Below are 25943 nucleotides of genomic sequence, written 5' to 3' on the forward strand. Positions count from 1 at the left end.
ATCTGTTGTGCAGATGGCAAAGTTAGAAAAAAATTATTGAATGAATACAAAGAGGTAGATATGAAAAATATTTTGATATAAATAAAATTTAGAATAAGTAACTACTTGCCAAACATTTCCTTCTAGGAACTCGTAATTGTCTCAAAACAAAGGCATGAATAACTGTATATTTAGATGAACTTAAAAAGGAAATGAAAATCACCTGTTGACATTGAATAGACACAATTCATAGAACTATTTCAGGAGGTTGGTATTTCACTATGAAAGCTGAAAACATATACAGAATGCAACTAGATTTCGATCTTCTACAGCTGCTTCAGTAATTTTGAGGCAGAATATATTCAGTATTTTACAGGGAAAAAATCAAAGCTAACTGTAAAACTTGTAGTGAATTTAATCCAAATCACTGAAATTTAGTCAGAAATCTTCACAAAGGCGAAGTTCATACCTCTGGAAAGGGCAGAACAGGACCTTTTTAAAAAAATATTTCAACAGAATATAAGATGAAGATTTGAGTTAGTTCTCTCACAGGTTATTGAATTACAATTTTTCTGAAATCAAAGTGCTAGGAAGTCAGATCAGATGTAAATTACAGGATTAAAAACTCTCTGATTCTGTAATTCTGATCTCCACAAGCAATTCAACTTCTACAACAATTTCTTCTTTTAGAGCTACCTTTAAAAACAAACCAAAACTACAAACATCTAGTTCCCTGTCCCCAGACTTTGGGAGCACTTTGAATTAGTATCATGTCCTCTTATACACACCATGAAAACAACAGTAATTCAGAGCAGTTAATGTCTGAGGTCAACAATGCTGACAGGTAAGTGAACACTTTTCATTTGATTTTTAAATACACTTAAATTTCTCTTGATATAAAGTCCTTAAAAAATTAAAAGAGGATATATCCTAAAGAAGGGGCTGCATCCATCCACAAATCCACCTTTATAGCAGCAACATTATTACAGTTTTGAACTACACAGTAGTCATGTCCCTCTTTGCCTCTGTCTTTGAAGTGACACATGCCTCTAACCACAGAAAGACGGAACTGTTCTTCTATTCCCTTGAATAAAAGGGCTGTGATTTTCCTTGCGTCTTGTGAAGGGCACTCAAACAAGGACCTCCTGCTACAAGTTCCTAAGTAAAGTGTAAAATCTGGTCCTTAAAAGTTTGCTTTTTTATTTTGTCCTTTATGATTGGACAACACTGACATTTTATTTTTTCCATTTCAGATAAACTTCTAGTAAACAGTAACTGCAAAAGAAACTGATGTGTTCTCTTTTCTCATATCTAAGGAACATAATGCCCCAACAGTGCCAGAACAGCTCTGCAAAACATCATCTACAGCTCCACAGTGACAATGGGGTCAGAAGGAGACATGACTGTTGTCAGAACAGAGAGGCGGGGAGGATTTAGTTTTGTAGGCAGAGGTGTAGGATCAATCTGCTTGGCTAAAGAATGTAAAACTATTAGTGATCACAACAGAGTAAGTGCCACAAATTCCAGCGGCGAGAACTGCTGTATGTCTGTGGGGAGACAGCAGAATAAAGCCAAGCAGAACAAAATCTCAGCAGAACTGCTTCAAGATCACCTGAAGTATGTATTAATACAAACACCTGCTCAAAGAAGAGCAGAAAGAAAATGTCTTTGAGTAAGGTAAAGGTCACAAGCTACAACTGTTCAGTGTTATTTTGACAAATATCTGACTACCAGCACTTTCCATTACCAAATCCATTATTGATACATTTCAGAATGAAAAAGAATGACAGGCAAGATTCCAATTATGTGCAACTCCATTATACTCTGATAGGGAAAAAAAAATCAACCAGATATAGACACTACTCCATGGACTTCAATTTTCAGTGAAAAAGAAAATCAACATCATTTTTCTAGGGAAAACTATATGAATAATCTTATCTAAACTTACTATTTACCATAATACTGACTCCACATTTAGCATACATCAGCACATATAGCACCGACTGAAGACATCCCATCTAATCTCTGAAAAGAACAGGGAGCTTGATTTTCGGTAAAGTTAAAATCCCTTAGCGGACTGTTTCAAGTATAATATAGCACAATAAGCTGACACATTAATGCAGTACAGTATTATTTTTTCATCATTGCCTTCTGCTGGTAACTATGGAAAAAAATCAAATGTACATGACCTAAATTCTGCAAGTGCTTAATCACAATCAGTATATGACCCATTTCTCAATACATCCACCTAAAAATGTATTTTAAAAAAAAGAGTACATAAAAATTCCAGTAGAAATTTATTATTTTTATATAAATATACTATATGCATATATATGAGTCACTCAGCAACAAAAGGAAAACAGGTAATGAAAAGCACTGACTTTTGTTTCACTAAAATTTAATTTTCGTTTTAAACCTCTTTTTGAAATGGTGATAACTTCTAGTAACTTATGTATTTTGTAAACACATCATCTATATTTTCATGCATGTATATAAGCAGTAAATGATTTATGTTACTCAATTTCAAAATATTCTGTTGCTTTCTTACACTAACACATAAAGTAGGTATGTCTTAATGTGCTTTAACTATTTTATATATATTCTTTGATACATCTCCTTAATAAGAGTAAATCCTAGTATTCAAGCCCGAAATAATCTTTCATATGCTAGATAGAGTTTCAGTTCAGCTAAAAAAAAAAGCTATAAAGCTAAAATATGTTACCTGTCCTTACAGACACAGAAGGCCATGCCATAGTATATGGTCTGCTACAGCTACTGAAGTTTTTGATTACTGTTTTCACAGGCAGAGAGAACAGTTCAAGGGTTCTTCCAACTGAGCATCTGCTGCCTGTTGCATTCAGGACAGAAGAGCAGTATGCATGTCCAACCAGAACAAGTGCTGTATAAACATTAACTTAAGCCATAACTGTGCTGCAAGCACTGCTGTCCCATAGGTATAGCAATTCTTCTGTTGCTTAGTGATAAAGTATCTTCTTACGCAGAAAACTACATAGCATCTTTCAGCAAATATAAAGGGATCCAAAGTGAATCTTAAAACAGTAAAACAATGCAACTGCCCTAGCATACACTCTGCAAAAAAGTCAAACTGTTGGGACAATCCTGCATTAAGTGACCACCAAGTCACACTGATGCTCTACAGCAGACATACCCTACCAACGGCAACAACTTTTATCTAAGTCTCTCTACTTGTTTTGGCTGGGGCAAGTTAATTTTCTTCACAGTGGCTGCTATGGGGCTGTGTTTTGGATTGGTGCTGAACACAGGCTTGATAGTATAGATTGTTTTATTATTGCTGAGCAGAACTTACACAGAACCAATGCCTTTTCTGTTTTTCATACTGCCAGGCTAGTGAAGGATCTGGGGGTATGTGGGAATTTGGGAGGAGACATAGCCAGTACAGGTGATCTCAACTGACCAAAGGGATATTCCAGACCATATGGCATCATGCTCAACATATAAAGCTGGTGGAAGAAGGAAGAGAGGGATGTTCAGAATGATGGCATTTGTCTTCTCAAATCACTGTTATTCGTGGTGGGGTCCTGCTCTCCTGGAGAGGCTGAACACCTGCCTGCCCATAGGAAGCAGTGAATTAATTCTTTGTTTCACTTTACTTGCACATTTGGCTTTTGCTTTCCCTATCAAACTCCATTTATCTCAACCTATGAGTTTTCTGGCTTTCACCTTTCTGGCTTTCACCCTGATCCTGCTGGTGGGGGAGTGAGCGAGTGGCTGCATGGGGCTTGGTGTAGGCCGGGGTTAAACAGCAACAGTCTCTTACTCAGCTTCCTAAAACACAGACCTTTCCCTTTTTCTCTCCTCTTTACTTCCATCTGTCATCTATCCCTCTGCCAAAAAAGCAGCAGCTCTCAGGGACAGGACTTTGGAGGGACTGTGAAATGGGATACAAAGAACAAGCCTGGTGTCCAAGGCAGTATGGAAGTCCCTAAAGTGCAGGTTTTGTAGCAGGAAGATGAGGAATGGCTGTGTAAGAACAGAACCAGGATTTTTTTTTAACTGAGTATAACAATTTGGGGAAGAAAAAATTGTGTGTGAGGTACAGAGTGTTCAGCAGATTGCTCCTACTAAGACACTGAGCTGGAGATGCAGAGTGTGGGGAGATGTGCATGTTGGTGGGGTAGCAAACAGAAGTCAGCCACCTCTGTAGAAAGATGAGAGCTCTGAAACTGAAATGCTTGAGAAATTGCCACAGCAAAGGAATCCTTTTTCTTTGAACAGCATAGGCAAAGCCACATCTCTTCAACTGAATGGTGTTAAAAAGACACAAAAATAAGGTCTAGGCTTTGTAATACCAGTACATGCAAACAAATTCGGTTTTGTAGTGATGTAGTGGCACATGATCACAGTAAATTGTATCTTTTATTGCTTTGAGGAACAAACAAATAAATAATTTATGTGCATTCATGTGCATAGACATAAAATGCACAAAAAACCAAGAGAAAATTATGAACCACTATCTCTTTGAAAAAAGTTCAGGTTTTAAGTAAATTTCAAAACAAGCAGGGAAGTTGTAGAAAATAATGCAGCATAAGCATTTTTTAATCTAATGTAGCAGTTGATAAAACAACCTTTAGTCTTAATATAAATTTTGCCTCTTTTGAAGCCAGTTGAAAAATTTTCTTTTTATTCCAAGAAAAACTAAAAGTAATATATTTGTAATACGGAATTACGAGGCAATGAAAGAAAAATCTTGAAGAAAAATACATTTATGTTTGTCCTGTGTGTCACTTTATCTTTAATATGATAGCTTTCTAAAGCAACAGGGAGGTGTGGTGTCTGTTCTTACATCTAAAGATTTCCAGCTTTGTCTCTTTTCTTAGACTGTGTCTTACAGACTACGAAAATATGGTGATTTAACATCACCCACCTTTAAAAATATTTGTACCTGTTCAAAAGCTGACTATCCATGTCAGCAGTTTCTTGAAACATGACATTAGGGCACACAGAAGGAAGATTTCATTTCAGCAGCAGTATTTGGAAGCACAGAGTGGACAAGGACAAAGGACCAAACATTAGAAGCCAACACATTCCTTCATTTTTTTAATCAATACCTTGTTAGACTGGTGAGTTTCACTCATTAATCTTTCAGTAAGTGAAAAATGAATAAGATCTACCATTACAGCAAAAATAAAACTGCAAATTAAATTCATTCTACTGGAATTGCTTACATCATACACATTTAGTCAAAATAGCTTGGACTTCAGAGCACTCATTTCTTTGAGATAATGGCAAATAGGCAAATTCTGAATCCAAAAGATCTGAAAACAAACTTTCTAAACTCTTCCTCTTACACTGACCATATTTTTAAAATCTTGAAAGTTCCACCAAGAGAAGTTTGAAATGTGTCTTTTGTTTGACAGCTTTGAACAAATCTGAAATTGAACTTCACGTTACCGGTCCGTTGCATCCAAATGTTTACTATATTATAGCTGACCCAGGACATACAAAAAAACTCTAAAAATAAAATGCCTGGAGACCTGCAATGAATTTCTTCAGCAATTGCTGCATAGTGATTGATCTAGTATTGTACAACACAGGAAATTAGCAATTAAAGGCTTCCATGCATACAGCATGAGAGCCTATAAATCCTGTTATCCACAGGAGCAAAATTAAAAGAGTAAGAGGAATCAACAAAGCTAAAAAGTGCATATGGTAAGCTGTGTGGAATTTGTCCTTTGCTGAAAAACATGAAAACTCTGCACAGATTGCACGCACAGGAGTATTTAATGTAGGATTATAACTCAATTAAGGGAACTATTTCTCTGATCCTGTAATTCTAAGGCATTTTGCAGATGGCTGTGAATCCCAGGCTGTAAAACAAATTTCTTTCTGTTCTCTGTAATATAAACTCACATATTATGTAAAGACACATTTAATCTTCTGTTTAGTAAAGTAATCTTCACAATGTAGGTCAAAAGATACACTACTGTTCTAGATGAATCTAAAATAAGGTAAATTAAATTAACATACACAACACTAAATGTGAACATCATCCATATATGTAAATATGGCATTAACAATAAAGCTTAACTGATAGCCTTGTTTCCTTAAGGAATTATTAGCCATGTACCACAGCACAAGGGAAAAAGATTCCCAGCCCAGCATGAGTCATGCCACCCCCAGAACTGGAGGCACTGTCACACACAAGGCTGCACAAAGCAAATTGCACGAGATTGCAACTTCAGACTCAAGTTAGCCTAGAGATTGGTGCACTACAGGAACAAACATGCCTTTTCTCTGTTCCAATGTGAACAACAGTGCATCTACACTATCATTAATCATATGAGACCAGTTTGCTTCAGATTTGTCAAAACTAATTCAGCTTTGCTGAAGTTAGCAACAGGTACCAGATTTATCTAGACTGGGAGAAGAGAAAAAGGTTATATAAACTTTGCTAACACAACCTGACAAATTATATTGTTTATTCATGCCTAAACAAAAGGTCATTATTAGCTAAGGGTTAACTAAAACTCCTTAGCTAATCTCTGACCTAATTTTGACCTCTCTTGTTAATTTCAGAAAAGCTTTCAGTTAACATATTGATTAGTTGTGTTTACACATCTCCCACTTCTGTAGTTTTTTCCCTTGCATGTCATAAATTAAAGACGAAATATCTTTTCCTAGGGCTAATTAGTAGCCAAATAGCTCTATGTTGTTACCTAGAGGGGAACTGACCCTAAAAACTTTTAGCATTTTAATCTGTTACAGGAAGAAGGCATTTATGTACAAGAACAAAGGATCACCAGAACCTCTAGTTCACTTTATTTGATTTTTATTTCCAGATCATAGAATATTATTTAAGAAGCTTGTAGAAATACCCAGTTCTCCTGCTTCCAGCAGTTCCTATTAGAAAGAGGTACAATTATAACACTGTTAAAAATTAAAAACCAAAGAATACATGGAAATCAAATAGATCGGTAATCATGTTAGCAAGCTGTGACCAGACATAATCATTTGTCACTGAATCATACTTCTTACAGAGCTGTTTACACTGGGCTTTATTCTTTTTAATTTCTTTAGTAGCACAACCACTTTATGTCAAGATAAGATATGGGTATGATGTATTCATATCCATAAAATCCCCACATCTGCAGAAGACAATTTTTGCTCAAGTGAGAGTTATAATTCCAAAAATCATTGTTCTACATTTCTTTTTTTTAAGTCAGAATTGCCCAGTTTCTGCTAAAAACATATGCAGTCTGAGAGAAATTAAACCACACTGCACTGTAAAATACATGTAAATTTACAAAAAGGAGTTTTAATAATACAAGAAATAAAAATCTCAAAGTTAAAAGAATTATTCAAATAGCATGCCTTATGTTAATTTGAACCAAGTAATATAAGGAATCAGTTTTAAAGCCTACTATAATTAGATATTGAAGCTAAACAGCTCAGCAGAAATTCAATATCATTTTAAATGCTGAGGCCTTACTGTTCCATCACATTCATATCCATGTTTCTTGTCTCTTTGTACTGCTAAAAGCCTCTCCAAAATAAATTTATCCAGTCATATTGAGGATCATATTTGACACCCAAGCGATATCTTAACTCTAAGTTATGTTCAGTTTTCTTTCTTTTCTCTCCAGGAAATGAGAATGATCTTCCATCATTTGAACAAGGGTGCCTGGCCTAATACAAAAATGGAAAACTTGTCCATTACTGTTTGTCACATTGACAGATAAACTCTTTCCTATGAAGAGCCCAGAAGTTGTTTTACTGCAGTACAGTCAACCATTTGGATCAAATCTAGATTCATATTCACTTTCTAGCTGCAAATAAATCCCACTGTACAGCCAGTACAGTTTTCTTATATTTTAACATTATTCACCAAAAGCTCCATTCTTCTGAGTTTGCGTTTATTCTTTGGCATTGGCTTATCATATAAGCCATTTTTGAGAAGATGCTCCTTGCTGTGATGGATCTGGGCACCATGCTGAAGCTGGAAAGAGCATAAGGCTTGAAGTGGATGGAGTATAGTCTGCAGAAAGATCAAGGGGTGGGGGACAAAACCCCCAGCCTATTAGTAAGATGTTTTCAAGACATCCATTATTCCAGGTTTTTATTCAATGACTACTTAAAAATGCTGATAAAATACAATTTGGATGATAAATGTTGGTAAAATATAACCTTTGGAGACACAGAGGGCACAGTTAAATAAGAGATGTGCTGAAAAGAACCACACGGCAATCATATATCCACCTGCCTGCTGACATCCCTCAATCCTTCCTTGGACCCACTTAGTTCTGAATTCACCCCCAGCTATATTACTGCAAGTTATGGCTTTGACTTGACCTTAGCAATGGACTACAATCAATTACTGTGGCTCAGTCAAGAAGCTCTAAGAAAATAAATCATAGTAACTAAGCTGTTTGTGTTTGCACAAAAATCCCTTATGGTAGAATTTTAGAAGAGAGGAAGGACTCATGGTCAAGGCAGCTGGACTGCTATCCTGGAGACTGGAATGTACAAATGCCTTTGTCCAGTAATATTATGTAGGACTACTGATGCCATAAAAGCCACATAAAATTTAAGTCAAGTGGTTCCTAATTATAGATTCTTATTTTCTGGTTGCCTGACTCAGTATCGTGTGGCCTCACGTGCAGATGTATAAAGCAATCACAAATGTAACTGCAGTCAGCAGGAGCTGAGACTCTATTGAGAAAAATATGACTCTTACAAGCACACAGGAAAATCAAGTGACTTATACTGGGCATCAAACCATGGCTCCCACAGCTCTCAAATTCAATTCACCATCTTACATGCTAGGAATAGCATTCACCTAATTCAGACAGCATATAAAAACGTGCATGAATGTAGCAGGGAATTTTGTCATTAAAAAGTAGTCTGGGCCAATTCTCAGAGATAGGGATGAAGGAATACAGGTACCAGAAGAATAACTGTAAACATTAACAAAAATGCACCCTGAGTAAGACCGAAGTCCTAATGAAGTAAAAATATGTTGGTTTAGTACAATAAAAAAAAAAGATAAATATAAAATATCCCATATACACACAAGTTTCTTGAAAAGAAACTTTACACGGAGTTCCAATTTCTGAGCCATATTTTCTTGTGTGTCTACATACTTTGTACAAGTCTGGTTTTAAATGCAATTGATTTAATGTTAAAGTGACTTTTTTTTTGTCAGAAGCAGATACAGAGGTGGCACACTACACACTGTGTCAATTGTAGGAGCAATTTTTGACCTGAGAACCTTTTTTAGTAGGGAGAGGTTGAGTACGAAGATATTAATTAGCTAATGGAAAGGGGTATGAGCAACTCAGGGTGAACAGCAACAAGTACTGGGTACATGGATGAGCTTTTAGTCCCTTTTCACAAACCCTGCTGTAATACATTCTGGCACACAATCAGTTTGCAGACCTGGGTCTGTAGTGCAAAACTACACAAAGATGTTTTTTAGAAGGCTTTTTTAAATTGACATTACTAATGTCAGCAGCAAAAGATAAAGAAGGACATTATCTTAATGACTTCTTCCATCACAGACTAGTGGGATCACAACTTACAAGGAAAGGCTAAGGTCCAATTAGTATGCTTTGACCGGGGATAAACTTAAATTCAAGAACTATCAAGTCCCAAATTCCTTCAATGACATACAAGAGTTGTGAGCTGGCTGGTAGGAAGATGTCATCCAGTGGGTTGCATTCCATGACTGCAGAACTCCTGAAGGTCAGTGGGCCTGGCTTACAAGAGCATTTAATCTTCAAGATAGCTGTGAGGAGGTATTCAGACTATCTCTGCTGTCTAGGTTTTGCAGAAAAAACCTTACTACCTTCCATGCAGTAATATACTCAATCCTGTCATAAACTCTTATCAGGTTTTTGAGAGACAAAGGTCACCTTGCTGTGCTTTGACTTTGAAGGATAATTAAAAATTACCAATCTATTAAAAAAAAATAATGGTTATTTGACTCCAGTAAATATTCTGAGACCAACCAACACATGTTAAAAAGGAAATTAATCCTATCGGACTGCTAACTAAATGAAACTTTTTAGAGTCCAGCACCAGCTACTCTCAACAACACTTGTCAGCTTGGTAATTTTGAATTTGGTTAAGTGAAGTCAACCATAAATTTAGGGTAGTTACATACATTAATAACCTGTGGATGGGAGACAAAAAAATTACTGATACTAATCTACAAGTTTTCTCAAGTTTCTCTTTTTGGAAATATTTCCTCTTTTTAACAAGTTGTATCCAAAGGTTATTTTACAAATTCCCAAGAGACTCAACTGGTACTACCTGAAGCAATACAATAGAATATGAGGAGATTGGTGAAAATATGTGAATGTTTCTATGACAATCTTGTTCTCAACTGAAGTAAATAAACATTTTAAGGTGTGTACACATACATACCATACCCCAACACCTATGATAGGATGTCCAACTTGAAATTAATAAACTCTACTGACTCTAAGTAGCTTCACGTTTTAACTACCACTACGAAAAAATCAAAGAAGAAAGTCAAAGACACTGCTTGCCATACTGTTCAGTACCAATGAATCACAAATCAAGTAAATAATCATCACGCTTTCTGACTTCATGAAAAGTAAGACATCAGAGTAATTTTAGACTACAACCTCTGACAACTTCCTTTGCTAAAATACTAATCATACTTTAGAGTAAGCATAACTTGGGTAACAGAAGAGTTCAATGTGTATGTTAGTACAGTTAACAGATATGTTAGTTGTTAACAGATACGTAACACAATACACAAAGCAATTTTCAATACACTAAGAAATACTCAAAAGAAAACTCTTTTTAAAAAAATCAGTCTAGAAAAAAATCAGTCTAGCACATTACATTTGTACAATTTCATATAATACATGTGCCTGGTACACCCCAAAACAGTCTATGTTTTGAAGTTTTGCACTAAAAAGTGTCAAGTGAACTTAGAAAATCATAGGAAGAGGTAACTACAACACTGCATCTCCACATGACTTTCCTTGCAATATACACAGTAGTTCTTCCATTTGTTTGGAGCTAAGTCTCCAGTTGTCCTCTCTACAGGTTTTTATTCTGTATTGTAGCAAGCATAGCATGTATTTGGATCTTTATAACCCAACTTTCTCATATTTAGAATTATAGGAAGAAGTGTGCAAAAGAGATAAAGTATGTGATGGGAAAGAAGAATGAGGTAGAAGGAAAGAAAGAACCAGAAGACACCACCCAGAGTGTCATTCTTCTAGTCCCTGCATTTACCTTTCCTGGCTTGGGTAGCATGGCAGGAGCACTTGTCCAGGGTAGCCAGATCTCCCATTTCCTTCTGGAGAGGGCCCACATTTTCCCTAGTCTTTCTTTTCCTTGCAATGTATCTACAGAAGTCCTTCCTGTTATCCTTGCTATCATTGGCCAGAATCAATTCCAACTGGGCTTGGGCTCCCCCCACTTTGTCTCTAGCTTCCCATACAATCTCCCTGTATTCCTTCCAGGCCACCTGTCCTCATTTCCACTGTCTGAAAGCTTCTCTTTTTGCTCTGAGTTTGATCAGCAGCTCCTTATCCATTCACAGGAGCCTTCTAGCAATTTTTCCAAGTTTCCACCTTGTTGCAATGCATCACTTCTTGAACTTGGAGGAGGTAATCCTTGAAATTCAGCCAGCATTCCTGGGCACCTGCCCTCTCCTAAATCTTCACCCACAAGTTCTCAGCTGGCCGTTTGTCCTCCCCCAGACAGAGTTCCACGCTTCCCAGCTGGTCATTGACACTGAGGGCTACACCTCCTCAGCCAGCAGGGTTGGGATGAATAGGTGTCTTCCCCTGAGAAATATAGTTTAAAACCCCCTTCCCCCGTCTGGCAAGTCAGATGGATCCCATCACCCTCCAGTAAACTAAGCCTAGCAAAACAAGTCCACAGACTGAGTACAAAACCCTGACTACAGTACCATTATATTAACCATTTGTTAACCTGTCAGATTTAGCTGGTTATTTGAAGCCCCTCTACTTTGACCTGAAGGACTGATGCAAAAACTACCTGAGCTCCAGAGACCTCTACCATCTCTCCCAGGACTCTGCAGTCCCTCCAGACTGCTGCCAGCCATACCAGCTCCCACATGGAACACTGTCAGGGAATAAATAATCAGTGGGTTTAACTAGGTTTGGCAGCTTCTCAGTGACATCCCTGATCCAGGCTCCCTGAAGGCAACACACTTCCCTTTGAGAGTGATCACACTGACAGATGGGTGGCTCTGTGCCTCTTAGAGTCACCCGCTACTACCACCCACTGCCTTTTCTTGGTAGAACTAGTTGTCAATTTCTTTATTTGTGGAGCAGGTTGGGCTGCTCCAATTAGCTCTGGCTGTGTTGGGTGCTGTCTGATTAGCCCGTGGAGCTACAAAGCTAATAATCATATGATCATTTTATCTAACAAGTTCCCTTAGCAATCTTACAGCAATGCTGGGTAAAAGTAGGAAAACTATAGAGATTTTGAACACAACATGAAAGAGACAGTAATCTGAACACTTAAAAGTTGAGAAACATCTAGAGTTACCTCTAAGGTTAATAAATATCTGAAGAAAAATGGTTTCCATTGGTACATTCTTGTTTTACTTTCCTATACAACAAAACCATTACAATGTCATTACGATTTTAATTGCCAAATGTTACATTACCAGCAAAGTACCTTTGCTACTCCTCTACTATTCATAAAAGAAAATCCCAGGTGTCTGAAGTTACGTACCTCCTGTATACTCTTATTCTTTTCCATGATACTAAGAGCAACAGCTGCACATTCAAGTGTAGACAGACAGGTGTTTGTTGGCTGTGTACGAATTACATATTGACTTGAATAACTGGTTTTTAACTGCACCTGAAAAATAGCAAACTCTAGTAAAATAAACAGGTCAGGATAGCAAAAAAGATACCTATTCTCTACTCAAAGCAAAACACACTCCCTTTCCCTCTGTGGTCAGTTGTCTTCTTTCCTTTTTGCTGTTTTGCCTCCAAGTAGACAATGACCTTATGCTACTGTTAAGTGTAATAGTGTAATAGATGTGAATGACCATCAGAAACAAAAACTGCACATTTGTTACTGTACAAACATTTGAAGTAAATACAGTTGTTTGCTAGAGAAACATTAAGTGAAATTTTAGCAACCAAATTCAGTTGCCACAGATATGGTATAACAAAAATAAAATTATTCACTCATGCTTGTTTTATTGCACACTTTAATCACACACATAATCCCATGCAAGGCACAACGGCCATATAGTCACTACTCTATATACCTTAGCTAAATATTATTCCTTTCCTGGGACCATGTGTGGACTTCATCATAACAGAGGCTAGTTTTTTTAAGTATACAGAAAGCTATGCTGCAGGAAGTGCCTACTTAAAAACTGTCAGACAGGTATGAAAAACCAGAGTAAACTCAGTCCATCATTTCTCCAACACATGTCCTGAGCAGCAAAGCAAACATATACCCACACTTTTTCTCAACAGCTGACAGCCACATTCTTCATAGAGTATCTCTATGGAGGTTGAAACCACCTGATGGACTATCTGCAGGCACTCTGGCACTCTGTGCCTCCTGGGGCACCGCCTCAAGGCGTTTTTTGGTAGAAGTTGGGAATAGTTCTGTCTGCTGGTTTCTATACTTCATTTCTTGGATCTCATGCTGAAAAACAGTTAAGATAATCAGCATTCCAGAAAAATAAAAAATATTCAGACTGCAAGACAACTTCTATAGAGAAGAAAAGCTGCCTGCACTCTGCTGCACACTGTAGAGCCAAAAAGTCTGGATGTGCAGCTCTCAAACAACTGACAATATGCAGAATGACAACTTTCCAGTTGTAATAGCAGCAGCAGCAGCAACCACATTCCTTCTTTCCCAGGAAGAAAGAGAAGGGATGGAAACAAGGGATGCCCACCCATTCTTCTGAAAAATTACGTATTTCCTAGGGTAAGATTAAAATATCACAGACAGTGGTGGAGCTCAGAGGAAGCATCCCTGATCAGGACAACAGTCTGCTACAGTTTGTCTCTTTGGCTTCTTTCAGTATACCCTGTACACTAGTCTTTACTCCAGAGCAGCCCAGTAACTAAAGAAGTGATAGTCACCTGAAAAACAGGGTAGCCTTTCCCTATCACAAATTGGACAGACTCACCAAAGCTTCTATCTGAAACTAGGTACATTCACTGAATCAATAAAACACACAATGCTCTACCAACTCAGAGCATAAACTGAGTGATGAGACAAAGCCAAAACAATACAGAAACCCAGACAATTTAGTACAGTTAATATATTTCAGACATGTGAAGATTATCTTCTTAAAATTTGCCTAAATATATGAAATATTTATTATTCTCAAACTTGATTGGGTAGGAGGATGACTTCTGCCATTTTCAGCCAACAGGTCTAAAACTTGCCTTGCCTTTTGTGGCGTTAATAATTTCAGGTAGGGTATTGCAACAGTATCATGCAAGGAACATACAGATTCCTTATCTGTCACCTGCGTATCTCAAATACAGGAGAACAAGTTTAATTCAGATTTACAGAAATGTTCATCCACAGTTAATTTCAACAAAACCACATTGTTTATCTCTTACATTAGACTTTAAAAACTCAGAGAGATTACACATAAATACCCGATTTAAGTACATTTCAAAACAAAAATCATGATACTTTACAAGCACTACTCCAAAATATGACAGATATCACAACACAACAATTTACTTTTTTTTTTTGCTTCAAAGTAATTTGCAAATCATATGTACACTTTGGAATAAGATCAGTTGCTAACAAAATACAACTATGTCAAGTTGAAAAAACAGCAGTCCATTTAACACCACCCACCAAAATAAACAACAAAATTAGACAGAAGATGAAAACTATCTCAACCAATTCAAACTAGAGGGGAATTTAGATAAATTGAATGCAATTACTCACTGAAATTTAGCCAAGACATTGAAATTGGTACATCTATTCTCTATGAGTGCAAGCAAGTTTTGGGACTTAGTTTCCAGGCCATCAGAAGTATGAAGCAACATATAAAATCAAATCTCATTTCTACTGTAACTGGGTTTCCCAAAAGCCTGAATTTCAGCAATTCTCACAAACTGTTACATTAATGTAATAAACACTGGCTTATCTGCCAGCACACTACTCAGCAAATGCAACAGCCTTTGAGCATTTACAAAGGACTTGAACCACAGTAAAAACAGTGACACTTCAGTGTTTCTCAGGGCTGAGTTTTCCTTCCAGAGGCTTCTCTGGACATGCCCCAGGCAAGTAACAACCCAGCTGAGCCTGTTCAGCTGTTCAGAACTGATGGAAGAAAATCTGTTGCCTTGATGGGGTCAAAGACCTGCTGTCTGAAATTTTAAAAAATTTAAGTCAGTAAAAACAGGAAACCAATTTCTGCTTTTATTTTAAATAACAAAACTTGAGCTCTTGCAGAAAGCCCTAAGTGCTCTCTTCAGCCCCCTCTTTAATATCAATATACTTATCTTTCTACCTTTTCTTATGCCAATTTCTTCATTATTACTCTTACTAGCTTTACTCTCCAAATAGAATCCAGCATTATGCAAAATTATATTTGGAAAACAGTGCATCAACAAGAACTCAAAAAGGCTACAAAATTAGTACATTGGTCTCGCAGGGCACACTGAACAATTCTTGCCTGTCTTGCTTTCTGTAACAGCACTACAGGCATCTCAAAACAGGCAGAGGTGCAAAATAGTCTTATGTGGCTTCTGTGAAACACCTAGTACTTAGGTTTTTATGTAGATAGTGTCATTTCAAAAATATGAGCTTCTATTTGGGAATTAATTTGCTCAACTCTCCAAGAATGACATAAGGAAGTACCATCTATCCTCCTGCTTAACATAAGCAGTAGTTATTCTTCGCATGTTCTATTACTTTAATAAATATCTTTCAGAATTTTTTAAAAACTAAAAAGGCACAAAAAATCCCCGAGAGAGTACAGTCACATCTTGCATCTTGCCCATCCCTGTAGAAATAAAGAAAAAATAGCTTTTAAGGTGCTGAGGAGAAAGAGCACTCTGTGTTCTAAGGCACACACAACCTCAGACAGCTGATGGGTGTCAGGCATGGAAAGATTTTTCACTCAATATCCAGTTGGCACAAGCACCTTTTACCTGTAAGCCAAAACTATTTTCTGTATCATATAGAAATTTCATGCTGTTAAATAAAATTACCTTTCTGCTAGAGAAGATAGCCTGAGTAAATTTAGTCTCAGCATGCTACTGAAATTTAAATCAAGAATATAAATAAGTTATTTTGTTCAAAATCTTGGCTTTAATTTAAAGTGACATCCTAAGAGCACTCTGTTTCTAAAATACTGGAGGGAATAACTGCCATGCAACTGTCACAAATGGGCAGCCAGAAAAAGTATGTAGCTGTTACAAAACCCTCTGTGCACCTTGCATTACTTTAATGAATGGAGAAAGGGAAATATAACCCTCATTATTAAAATAGGGAAAGCAGAAGACCCGGGGATGTGCAGACCTCTCAGTCTCACTCCTGTTCCAGGTAAGATCAAGGAGCAGATTCTCCTGGAAACTGTGCTAAGGCACATGGAAAACAATGAAGTGCTTAGTAACAGCCAACATGGCTTTACAAAGGGGAAACCATGTGTGACAAATCTGGTGACCTTCTATGACAGTGCTACAGCACTGGTGGATGTGGGTAGAGCAACTGACATCATCACCTGAGCTTATGCAGAGCATTGACACTGTCCCAGGATATCCTTGTCTCCAAATTGGAGAGCCAATGATTTGATGGATGGACCACATGGTGGATAAAGAACTGTCAGTGTGGCTGCATGAAAAGAGTTGTGGTCAACAGTTCTTTGTACATGTGGAGACCAGTGACGAGTGGTACTGGTATGAGACATGGACAGTGGGATTGAAGGCACCCTTGGCAGGTTCAGTGATAACACTGAGTTGTGTGGTGCAGTCGACATGCTGGAGGGAAGGGATGCCACTAGAGGGACCTGGTCTGTGTGAGCCTCACAAAGTTCAACAAAGCAAAGTACAAGGTCCTACACCTGAGTTGGGGCAATGCCAGACACACCTACAGATTGGTTGGGTTGAAAACAGTCCTGCAAAGAAAGACCTGGGGGTGACAGCTGATGGAAAACTCAAAGTGCAAAGTGAGCTGGCAGTGTGCACTCTCAGCCCACAAAGCCAAGAGTCCTGGACTGCATCAAATGGAGTGTGGCTTGCAGGTTAAAGGAGGTGATTCCGCTCCTCTGGTCTTGTGACACCCAACCTGGAGTACTGCATCTAGTTCTGGTGCTGCCAGCATAGGAAGGACATGGAACTGTTGGAGCAAGTCCAGAGGAGGCCAAAAGGTTGGCAGGGGGACTGGAGCATGTCTGCTGTGGAGACAGGTTGAGAAAACTGGGGCAGTTCAGGCTGCGGAAGGGAAGATTGCATGGAGACCTCACAGCAGCCTTCCTGTATCTGAAGGGGAACTACAGGGAAGCTGGAGAAGGACTCTTTGTCAGGAAATTGTAGTGATAGGACAAAGACTAATGGGTTTAAATTGAAAGAGGGTAAATTTAATTTAGATATTAGGAAGAAATTCTTTACTGTGAGGGTGTTGAGACACTGGAATAGGTTGCCCCAGAGAAGCTGTGGATGCCCCAACCCTGGCAGTGTTCAAGGCCAGACTGGATAAGGCCTTGAGCCATCCTGTTCTAGTGGGAAGTGTCCTGGCCCATGGCAGGGAGGTTGGGACGAGGTGATCATTAAGGCCTCTTCCAACCATTAAAATTTTATGATTTTATGATTCTATTTTGATTGAATATTTAGGGATACCCATGTAAAAAGGTGAAACAAGTCATAGATTATATTGTGACTTTCAGGTAAACCTGAAGTAATCTGTTCAATTTCCGGAAAATGACGTATTATGCGTGATGCCTTTGACCGTTTCCCAGGAACCTTCCTCTTCAGGTGCTTCTCTCTGTTTATGGTGTCAGGTTAGACTCCAGAGTCTCATTACTATCACAAGCCTCAGGATATCTCACTGCTTTGGTGGGAAACTGTGGTAAACATATAATATTCTGTGTGTGGAAGAGAAGCATAATTGCTTCTGCTGAACAGCAGCCATGTGTAGGTGCCACCTCCTTAAACTCCTTTCAGCCTGTGCAGAAGAACCAAATTCAGAGTCGCCACTCAGATTAGGTCTTTAGCAGGTCAAAACCAGAAGCCTTCTTATAACCTTATAAAACACATGTGGTGAGTGCCATGTGGGTGCCCTGAGTCCAAAGTAAAAATACCACAATTCCTGAACGCCACAGACACAGTTCTTAATTGAGTCTTTTGTAAAGCTTTAAGAGGCCTCTGCCTCTATCATTAAATAAAGCACTGACTGCATCTAGTTTTATGGGTTTTTCTGATAGTTTATTTCATAGTCCTCCTCGTCAGGAGTTACAGTTACTAGGGAATTGCAGAAAGAAGGGAAGAAGAAGAGCACACTATGTTTACATAACACTTTTTAACCATTCCTGCACAGGAAAATACAAGCTACAGGAGGGACCATATGTAGAACTGTTGTGCTACACACAATTCTAGAACCTGCACACACCATGCAAACTATCTAACATCACACAGCTAATTATTTAGTAATATGTATGTCACAAAAATTGCTAGATCTAAACAGTCTTTATGCAACTTATTTTAACTTTTGTAAAAGACCTCTTTTAATGTTACTCCATGGAATTTCTGGAGGATTCGTTTCCAGCTCCTGTGTAGGCCCAAGGTCTCCATAGATTCCATTCTTATCTCAGAAGCTGGCACCTGCAAATTCATCCTTCGTTCACTAGCTTGAAAAGGCATATGTTCCCCAACACTGTATGAGAGCAGTGCACAGATTTTCTTTCATCAAGTATGGCATTCATGTATGAAAATACATTAAATCTCTACATGCTTTCAAGAATGCCCTTTCTTTGCTTCTGGAATGAAAACAATTTAAGAACCATAATTCATTGCTGTGGGCTATTATATGATAAAGATAAATGGTCCAGAAGAAATCAGTACAGCTCCTCACTGAACGACTTACTGCTAATAATCTGAATATAGTACTACACAATGTCTCTTTGTTCCATGATTATGTCAAATGACAATCATTTTTAAAAACATCACTTCTGGTATTTCATTACGCCTCTTTCCTGTGTAAACAAGTTCAAAATAAAATAAGTATCCTGTAATTTGACATATGGAAAAATATTTGAGAATGCCACAGGTAAATCAAGGGAAAAATAGGTTTTAATGTTTCCAGATATTCTGAACTTTCTTTTAAAATATCTTTCTCAATAACTCAGATTGCACAGTGTTTTTCTACTGTGTTTCTTGCTTTTGCTCTTAGATGTAGTTGACTGAGAAGAGATAAAGTAAATTGGAAAAGGAATATGTCCTTCACAGACAGAGAGTCTTACACCACATTCCTATAAAACCTTGATTTTTTTTAAAAAACAAAACAAAGCAAACAAATGGAGAAATTGAGGGGGAGGGAGGGAGGGGGGAGATAAACCCAAGTACATGCACTTTACCAACTCCAGTCTTGCCAGACAGATTGCTCCTGCAGTGCTTCAGCCAAATTTGTTGGCCTGGCCAAGGAAGGAATGAACATAAAAAGGCAACAATATCTTTAAAAAGTAAATAAGGATAAACACAAAGCTTCTATGATCATACATGATCACATTACATTTTCTACATGTAAAACATTGTGGTGAATGAACCACAGAAAAAACACTATTAAAAAAATCCCATTACTAATAGTATCAGTTATCTAAGGAAGACAAGTTTCTCACCTAGCAAGCTTTGTAATTTATCCTGTGTAAAGACTGCAGAATTTGATACATAAACATGAAACTTCTATTTATTAAATATTTGAAAGAACTGCAGGCTAAACACTTATTAAAGTTAAAAAATAGCAACCAAAGTAGACACCTCATTTTTCCAAATATATCTGTAGTCTAATGAAAAACCACAAGATAGTTATTAGTGGCCTCTTTAGTAGTTCTTTTCTTTTATAAGACTGTTTACAACAGGCCCTTCTTCTTTCTGCTTATACAATAATTTCTGAAGTGTTTTTACCAGGAATCCCACATTACAGTTTTTGTAGGAATTCAAATTTTTGTCATCTTTTCATGGGTGCTAAGTGAACTCAGAAGTTTAGCACTTGTAACACCTTGCAAAGTCAAATTTAGATGTCTTCTCTTGATTGTTAAATAAGGTAGCAGAAACACCTACAAACTTCAGTAGTTTAGAAATATCACTAAAGTAAACAATGCTTCTGAAAGTTACATCAGAGGCTTATGCCCATCTGCATACTTTGAATCCTCAACCACAGAATCATGGAACGTTAAAGGCTGGAAGGGACCTTAAAAGATCAACTAATCATCTAGTTTCAACCCTCCCTGCCATGGGACACCTTCCACTAGACTGGGTTGCTCAAGGCCTTTCTGGGCTGTGAGCACACACTGCCAGATCATGTTGAGTTTTTTCCTCCACTGTCACCCCTAAGTCTTTCTCCGTAGGGCTGCTCTCAATCACTTCTTCAACCAGTCTGTAGGTGTGTCTGTGGTGTAGGTGTGTCTGTGCCCTGACTCAGTTGTAGAACCCTGTGCTTTGCTTTGTTGAACCTCACAAGGGCCTCACAGCCCTGCCTCAAGCCTGTCCAGGTCCTTGTGGATGGGATCCCTTTTTCCCCCAACATGTTGACTGCACCAAACAGCTTGGCATTATCACTGAACTTGCTGAGGGTGCCCTCGATCCCACTGTCCATGTCACTGACAAAGGTGTTGAGCAGTACTGGCCCCAGTACCACCCTCTGAGGGACACATATATCCCCGTTGTTTCTTGTATATTTACAAGCAAAAGAAGAACAAAAAAATAAACCAGGAGGCCCTATTATCCCTACAGCAAAATAGATTAGTCTTCAGTTAAAATAGATAACTGAAATAAAGTCCAGCTTTGAAGACAAGTTGTAGTTCTAATCTAAACGTAATAGTTCTAATTCCTGTAAAAGGAGGTAGCATTAGGCTGACTCTAATGTCCTAAAAATTAACAGCTAGCAAACAATGAAACTGTAAGGAGAGGGAAAGTTCTCACAGGAAGACATTACAGAAAACAGGACTGACCTGGTAAAGGCTAGACTATATATTTTGCAAAACACAATGAAATACTATCTTATCTGGTTATGGTCTCCATTTCTGAAAATGCATGTTTTTACCTATAACTAAGGAATAAAATAACTGAATATTGCCACTATGTTACATAAAAATAATTACATTTAAGTGCAAGTCCTATAGGGCATATCTGGCACTTTGTAAACTGACTGTGCATTTACATGTTCATTTCCATGCATTGCAATTTTTTTGTACTTAAAAAAGGAAAAATCCAGAAGTTATTTCTGATAATACCTCTCTTGCTCTGCTTACATCTAAAAGATTAATGTCAGCCAACATCTCAATATTTTCTGCAGCACTGTTCTTTTAATAATTAATAAAACACAAAAGTGCTGTAAGTAAATTCAGTCAGTGAACAGAGTAAGGATCTAGAGAATGGGGTCAAGAAATGAAGGCAGAAAAATTAATTATGTGCATTGTCACAGCCATTTAACTTTAATTACCTGCAAATATCAGAAAATTGAATAGGAAAATTAAATACCTCAGTGTCAAAATGTAGCATTAATGCAATGACATTGTTCTTTGGAATCTACTTATTACTCTTGCTTTCTCTGATTTCTTTTTTTCTTACCATATGTGGATAGTTTCAAGCACTTCCTTGGACAGGGGAAAAGCAGCGGAAGAAGCTCCTGAAAAGAATTTTGGCAAAGGCACAATGGAACATGAAAAGAAAGTCTTAAAGGAGGAAAAACCCTTCAATTAATCCTGCTATTTTAAAGCAAGGTCAATCAAAATGAAACATATTTCTAGTTCACTTTTTACAAAAGGTTCATATTCTATGAGAATTTCAACATGGGTACAATGATACAAAATCTCCAACTGATCCTGAGTTGTTCTAACAGCTGGATATTCAGATACTTGTCAAAGAGTTTGACAGCAATTATGAAAGAAATGGCAAAAAATAAAAGCAAAATTTCTGCCCAAGTGTGAAAAAAGCACACACTTTGGACATCTGGCAAATTACTCTTCAGTTACACAGAAAATGTCACTGTATTGAAAGGTAATAAATACATACTTATGACCAGAAAAATGTCAAAATGGACCAATGGCATTCAAATTAACCTAAATGCCAAACACACAGACTGCTTTTGGTTGCTCAGCATCATATCTCAACTCTGTGTGCAATCTTGACCTAAAATAATTCCCAGTTCTCTCCCTCTGATCTCAGCCTTCATAAACAGCAATTTATGCAAGTCCCTTGTTCTCTGGGGTTTGAAATATTTTTTTTAATGTTTCGGTTGTAATGAGACAGCAGCTAAAAACTGAACACATTAAACATTTCACAATATGCAACAGCTTTTAATGATTGTGGGTTTTTTACCAGTCATCATACACAGGAGAGTATGTGATCTACTTACTCAATGAATACAAGTTTTCTTGCTACATCAAAAATTAAACAATTGGAAAAAAAACCAATGTAACTCACAAAAAAAATTACTATCAAAGCTCACAAAGACTGCTCCACTCTAAAGATAACTGAGCTGTCCTGTGGGACTATTAGTGAAATCACCAGAGTCACACAGATATAGATAAAAAACATGCTGAGAACAAGTCAATGTAAACAGAATATTTTTGTTCCATTAGTGTAAGGATGCACAGCTGAATGCGTAACACTTTCTGGGACCAACTTTAGTACAGTTTTACCTGCTGCAACCATTGTGGCTGGCCTTTGCTGCCTTGCATTCTGATTGGCCTCCTGCCCACCTGCACTCCTTATACACACCCATACTTCTTTCCCCTGTACAATTAAACAGGGAGTTGCCCTTTTATTAAAGCTCTGTGGCAAAATCTGGCACTCAAACTCTCTGTCTCGGGCAAATCGGAAATTGTAAAAAAAAGAAAAGAGAGATAGGAAAGAACAGAATAAAATAAAGGCGAGGATAAAAGGAGACAGTAAAAATGCATTTACAACTTGTCAGAATTTATTATTTGGTCCTCATATAATCACTTGCCCAAGTCTCATAACTGTAGCTGATGAAAAAGAGCATATTTTTCTTTGCATCTCTAGATCACATTGAATAGGAGATTCAATAAAATTAATGCAGAAAGCAAACATCAGAAAAAAAATAAACTAAGATACAGCCAGACAACAGTAATGACTCACTATTTTGCTTTTTCATCTGTTCTGGGTGTTTTTTGTGTGCAGACAAGTGGATGTTTTTATATTTCTACTTTTATAATAATTGCAATCGTCTCTCAAAGTGTTCAGACAGTTGGCTATACAACTTAAACCGTATTACAGTCATGTCTGTGAGCACTAATTACATTAGAAGGAAGTTTTAACCTCCTCTAGAAGGAATTTATCTAAATGGCAGATTACACTGCTCCAGTAACAAAGTGCTTCAGATTTCTGGACATGCTTTCAGAAACAAATTGCTACTCATTCTTGAATCATCTAGGCTTGAAAATGGCAAATCCCCAGATAAAGTTTTATAACCTAAACATACCAGAGGACTGTATCACAAACTCTACTTTCTGTTAAAAAGCACAATATAACTATTCACACACCTTGAACTCCTACAGTTTGTCTACCAACTCATTCATGACTTTACCTACCATTACAAGAAAAATAACAAGATTAAATTCAGCTGTGGGTCAATTATACATGCTGCCAATTTTATATTGGTTAATTCTGGTATTGCTGCAGGTTGAATTGCTGACAGAAGATCTTACAGCCAACTACAGTTCAATGTCCTACACCTTTTGACACTTTTGCATTTTACCCCATCTGCCAGAGAGTTTGCCTTAAACCAGATGGCATTTTGTGACTTCCTGTCTAACATTAATCCTTCAGAAGAAGCCCAGGGGCACCACTTGAATTGAACAGCAGGAGGATCTCTAAAAGAAGAAGATTTTTAACTTTGTTTTTCTTTTCTTTTGAACAAAAAGAATGGCAAAAGTGTTATGAGCAGGCTTGTTTGAACAAAGACTCCTTACCTTGCTTTCCATACTCCAAGAGCAGTTCCTCCCTTTCTTACTACTGCCACAGTGCTCAGTGAGGTGCTCAGAATACTTTGAAAATCCTGTCACCAAGCCCTACAGACAAAGGATGAGAATGCCCTCCCAAAGAGTCCCTAGGACAACAGCATTTCAAGGCAGTTGCCTGATAAGATTTAGTCTCAGGCATCCCATGCCATCTATGAACCCATGCTCACCCAGCAGAGGCAGCAGAGAAATCAAAAACAATCCAGGAAGTGCTACTCACTTTGCACAGCATGAAGTTTCGACATGAGCAACACTGTAAATTGGCAAAGAATTCTTAAAGCAGATGTTGATGTGACTGACTTAGGTGAAAGAGCAAAACTCCGGAAACTCAGAGAGCAGTTTGTGTTGACAACTCCTCAGGCATATTACAAGATGGTCAGTGAACAATTGAAAAGAAAGAGAAATCCCTAAGTGTTTCATAAATATTTAATCACACTACCTCCCAAACTGCAACAAACAGACTTGGGCCATGTTTCACAAAAGCTGACAAGAAGAAAAGCTCTCCCTGCCTGACATATTGCCAAAGTTCTCTTTCACTGACTGGAGTTCTAGATAGCATATATCATTGACATTTAAAATTTCTAGGGCCTTTTTTAGAAGGCAGCACATCAACTATATAAACTGGCAACAATGCTTTCAATTAACCAATCTATGAGGTCAGAGGCCACAGCTTCTTGTCTTCAGCAGAACCTTTGCTAAGCCTTTCCTTTTGACTGAAAACAATTAAGTATTTTGAGGGGATTTTTTGAGTACTATGTAATTTTAATATACCAATAAATAAATGTTCTGAACAACTTGATTACATTGTTTACAAACTGAAGCATGTTTAGCAGACTGTGCTAAACAGTCTTATGCATGGAGTGAGAATGTTACAAAAAGGTCAGAAAGAAGGGAGTAAATAAACTCAGCAGAAATAATCCTCTGATAAATACAGTGCTGAGTAAAAATACTCAATTGGCACCTTGAAACTTTGCACTTTATTGCCACAAACAAGTTCATAAATCACCCTGAAGGCCTTGGCTCAAAATCATTAAGTTTACCTGTGAATGTAGAACCTATTTTAGCAGCTTTATTATGATGCATTTTACTATAGGACTCCTAAGATCTCATATAATATGAACATCTGGCTGTAAAAAAAAGGTTTAAGAAATAAAACTATGACAGCATTTACCTCACCTACTGGCAGGTCACATTTTTCTTCTAGTTCATCTCAAGCCCGTCAAACTGTGTAACAAAGAATGTTTAAATTCAACTAGAAAAATGAGGAAAACTGAATTTAAGAAAATGTTTAACTATTCTGGGGAAAATTTGGCTAGGATACCTGAGCTAAAAGCCCATCACACACGGGAAGACAAAAACCTCAGTTTTTTAAAAAATTTATTTATTTTCATAGAATCATAGAAAAGTTAGAAGGGGCTTTTTATGAGTCATTTAGTCCAACCCTTCTGCTTGGCCTTGATGAATGTTGTAAGGTTCTCACAGATCCACTTCTCAAGCTTGTTTAAATACCTCTGGATAGCATCCCATCCTTCAGGAGTGTCAACTGCGCCACTCAGGTTGGTAAGGGTGCACTTGACCCCTTTGTATATGTCATTAACTAAGATATTAAATAACACTGGTCAGCACATATGGACCTGAGCACACCACTTGTCACTGATCTCTACTGGAATACTGAGCTATCAACCACTAGCCTCTGGATGTGACTGTCCAACCAATTCCTCACCCATCAAACAGTCCACCCACCAAATCAATCTCTTTCCAATTTAGACCC

The 25943-nt window shown here is 37.6% G+C and overlaps 1 protein-coding gene across 1 annotated transcript in view; it reads right to left on the reverse strand.

Moving 5' to 3' along the window:
* Window positions 1-6773: 6773 nt before the first annotated feature.
* The window catches only part of DTWD2 (DTW domain containing 2), an 83088-nt gene continuing 63918 nt past the window's right edge, over window positions 6774-25943 (reverse strand). The window contains exons 5-6 of the mRNA XM_071580339.1: window positions 12709-12837; window positions 6774-7996 (exon numbers count right to left, since the gene is read on the reverse strand). Coding sequence (XP_071436440.1) covers window positions 7826-7996; window positions 12709-12837 — 300 coding nt within the window. The 3' untranslated portion in view covers window positions 6774-7825. The remainder of the gene's footprint in view (window positions 7997-12708; window positions 12838-25943) is intronic.

Source organism: Pithys albifrons, chromosome Z (assembly GCF_047495875.1).
Source record: "Pithys albifrons albifrons isolate INPA30051 chromosome Z, PitAlb_v1, whole genome shotgun sequence".
Taxonomy (NCBI): Eukaryota; Metazoa; Chordata; class Aves; order Passeriformes; family Thamnophilidae; genus Pithys; species Pithys albifrons.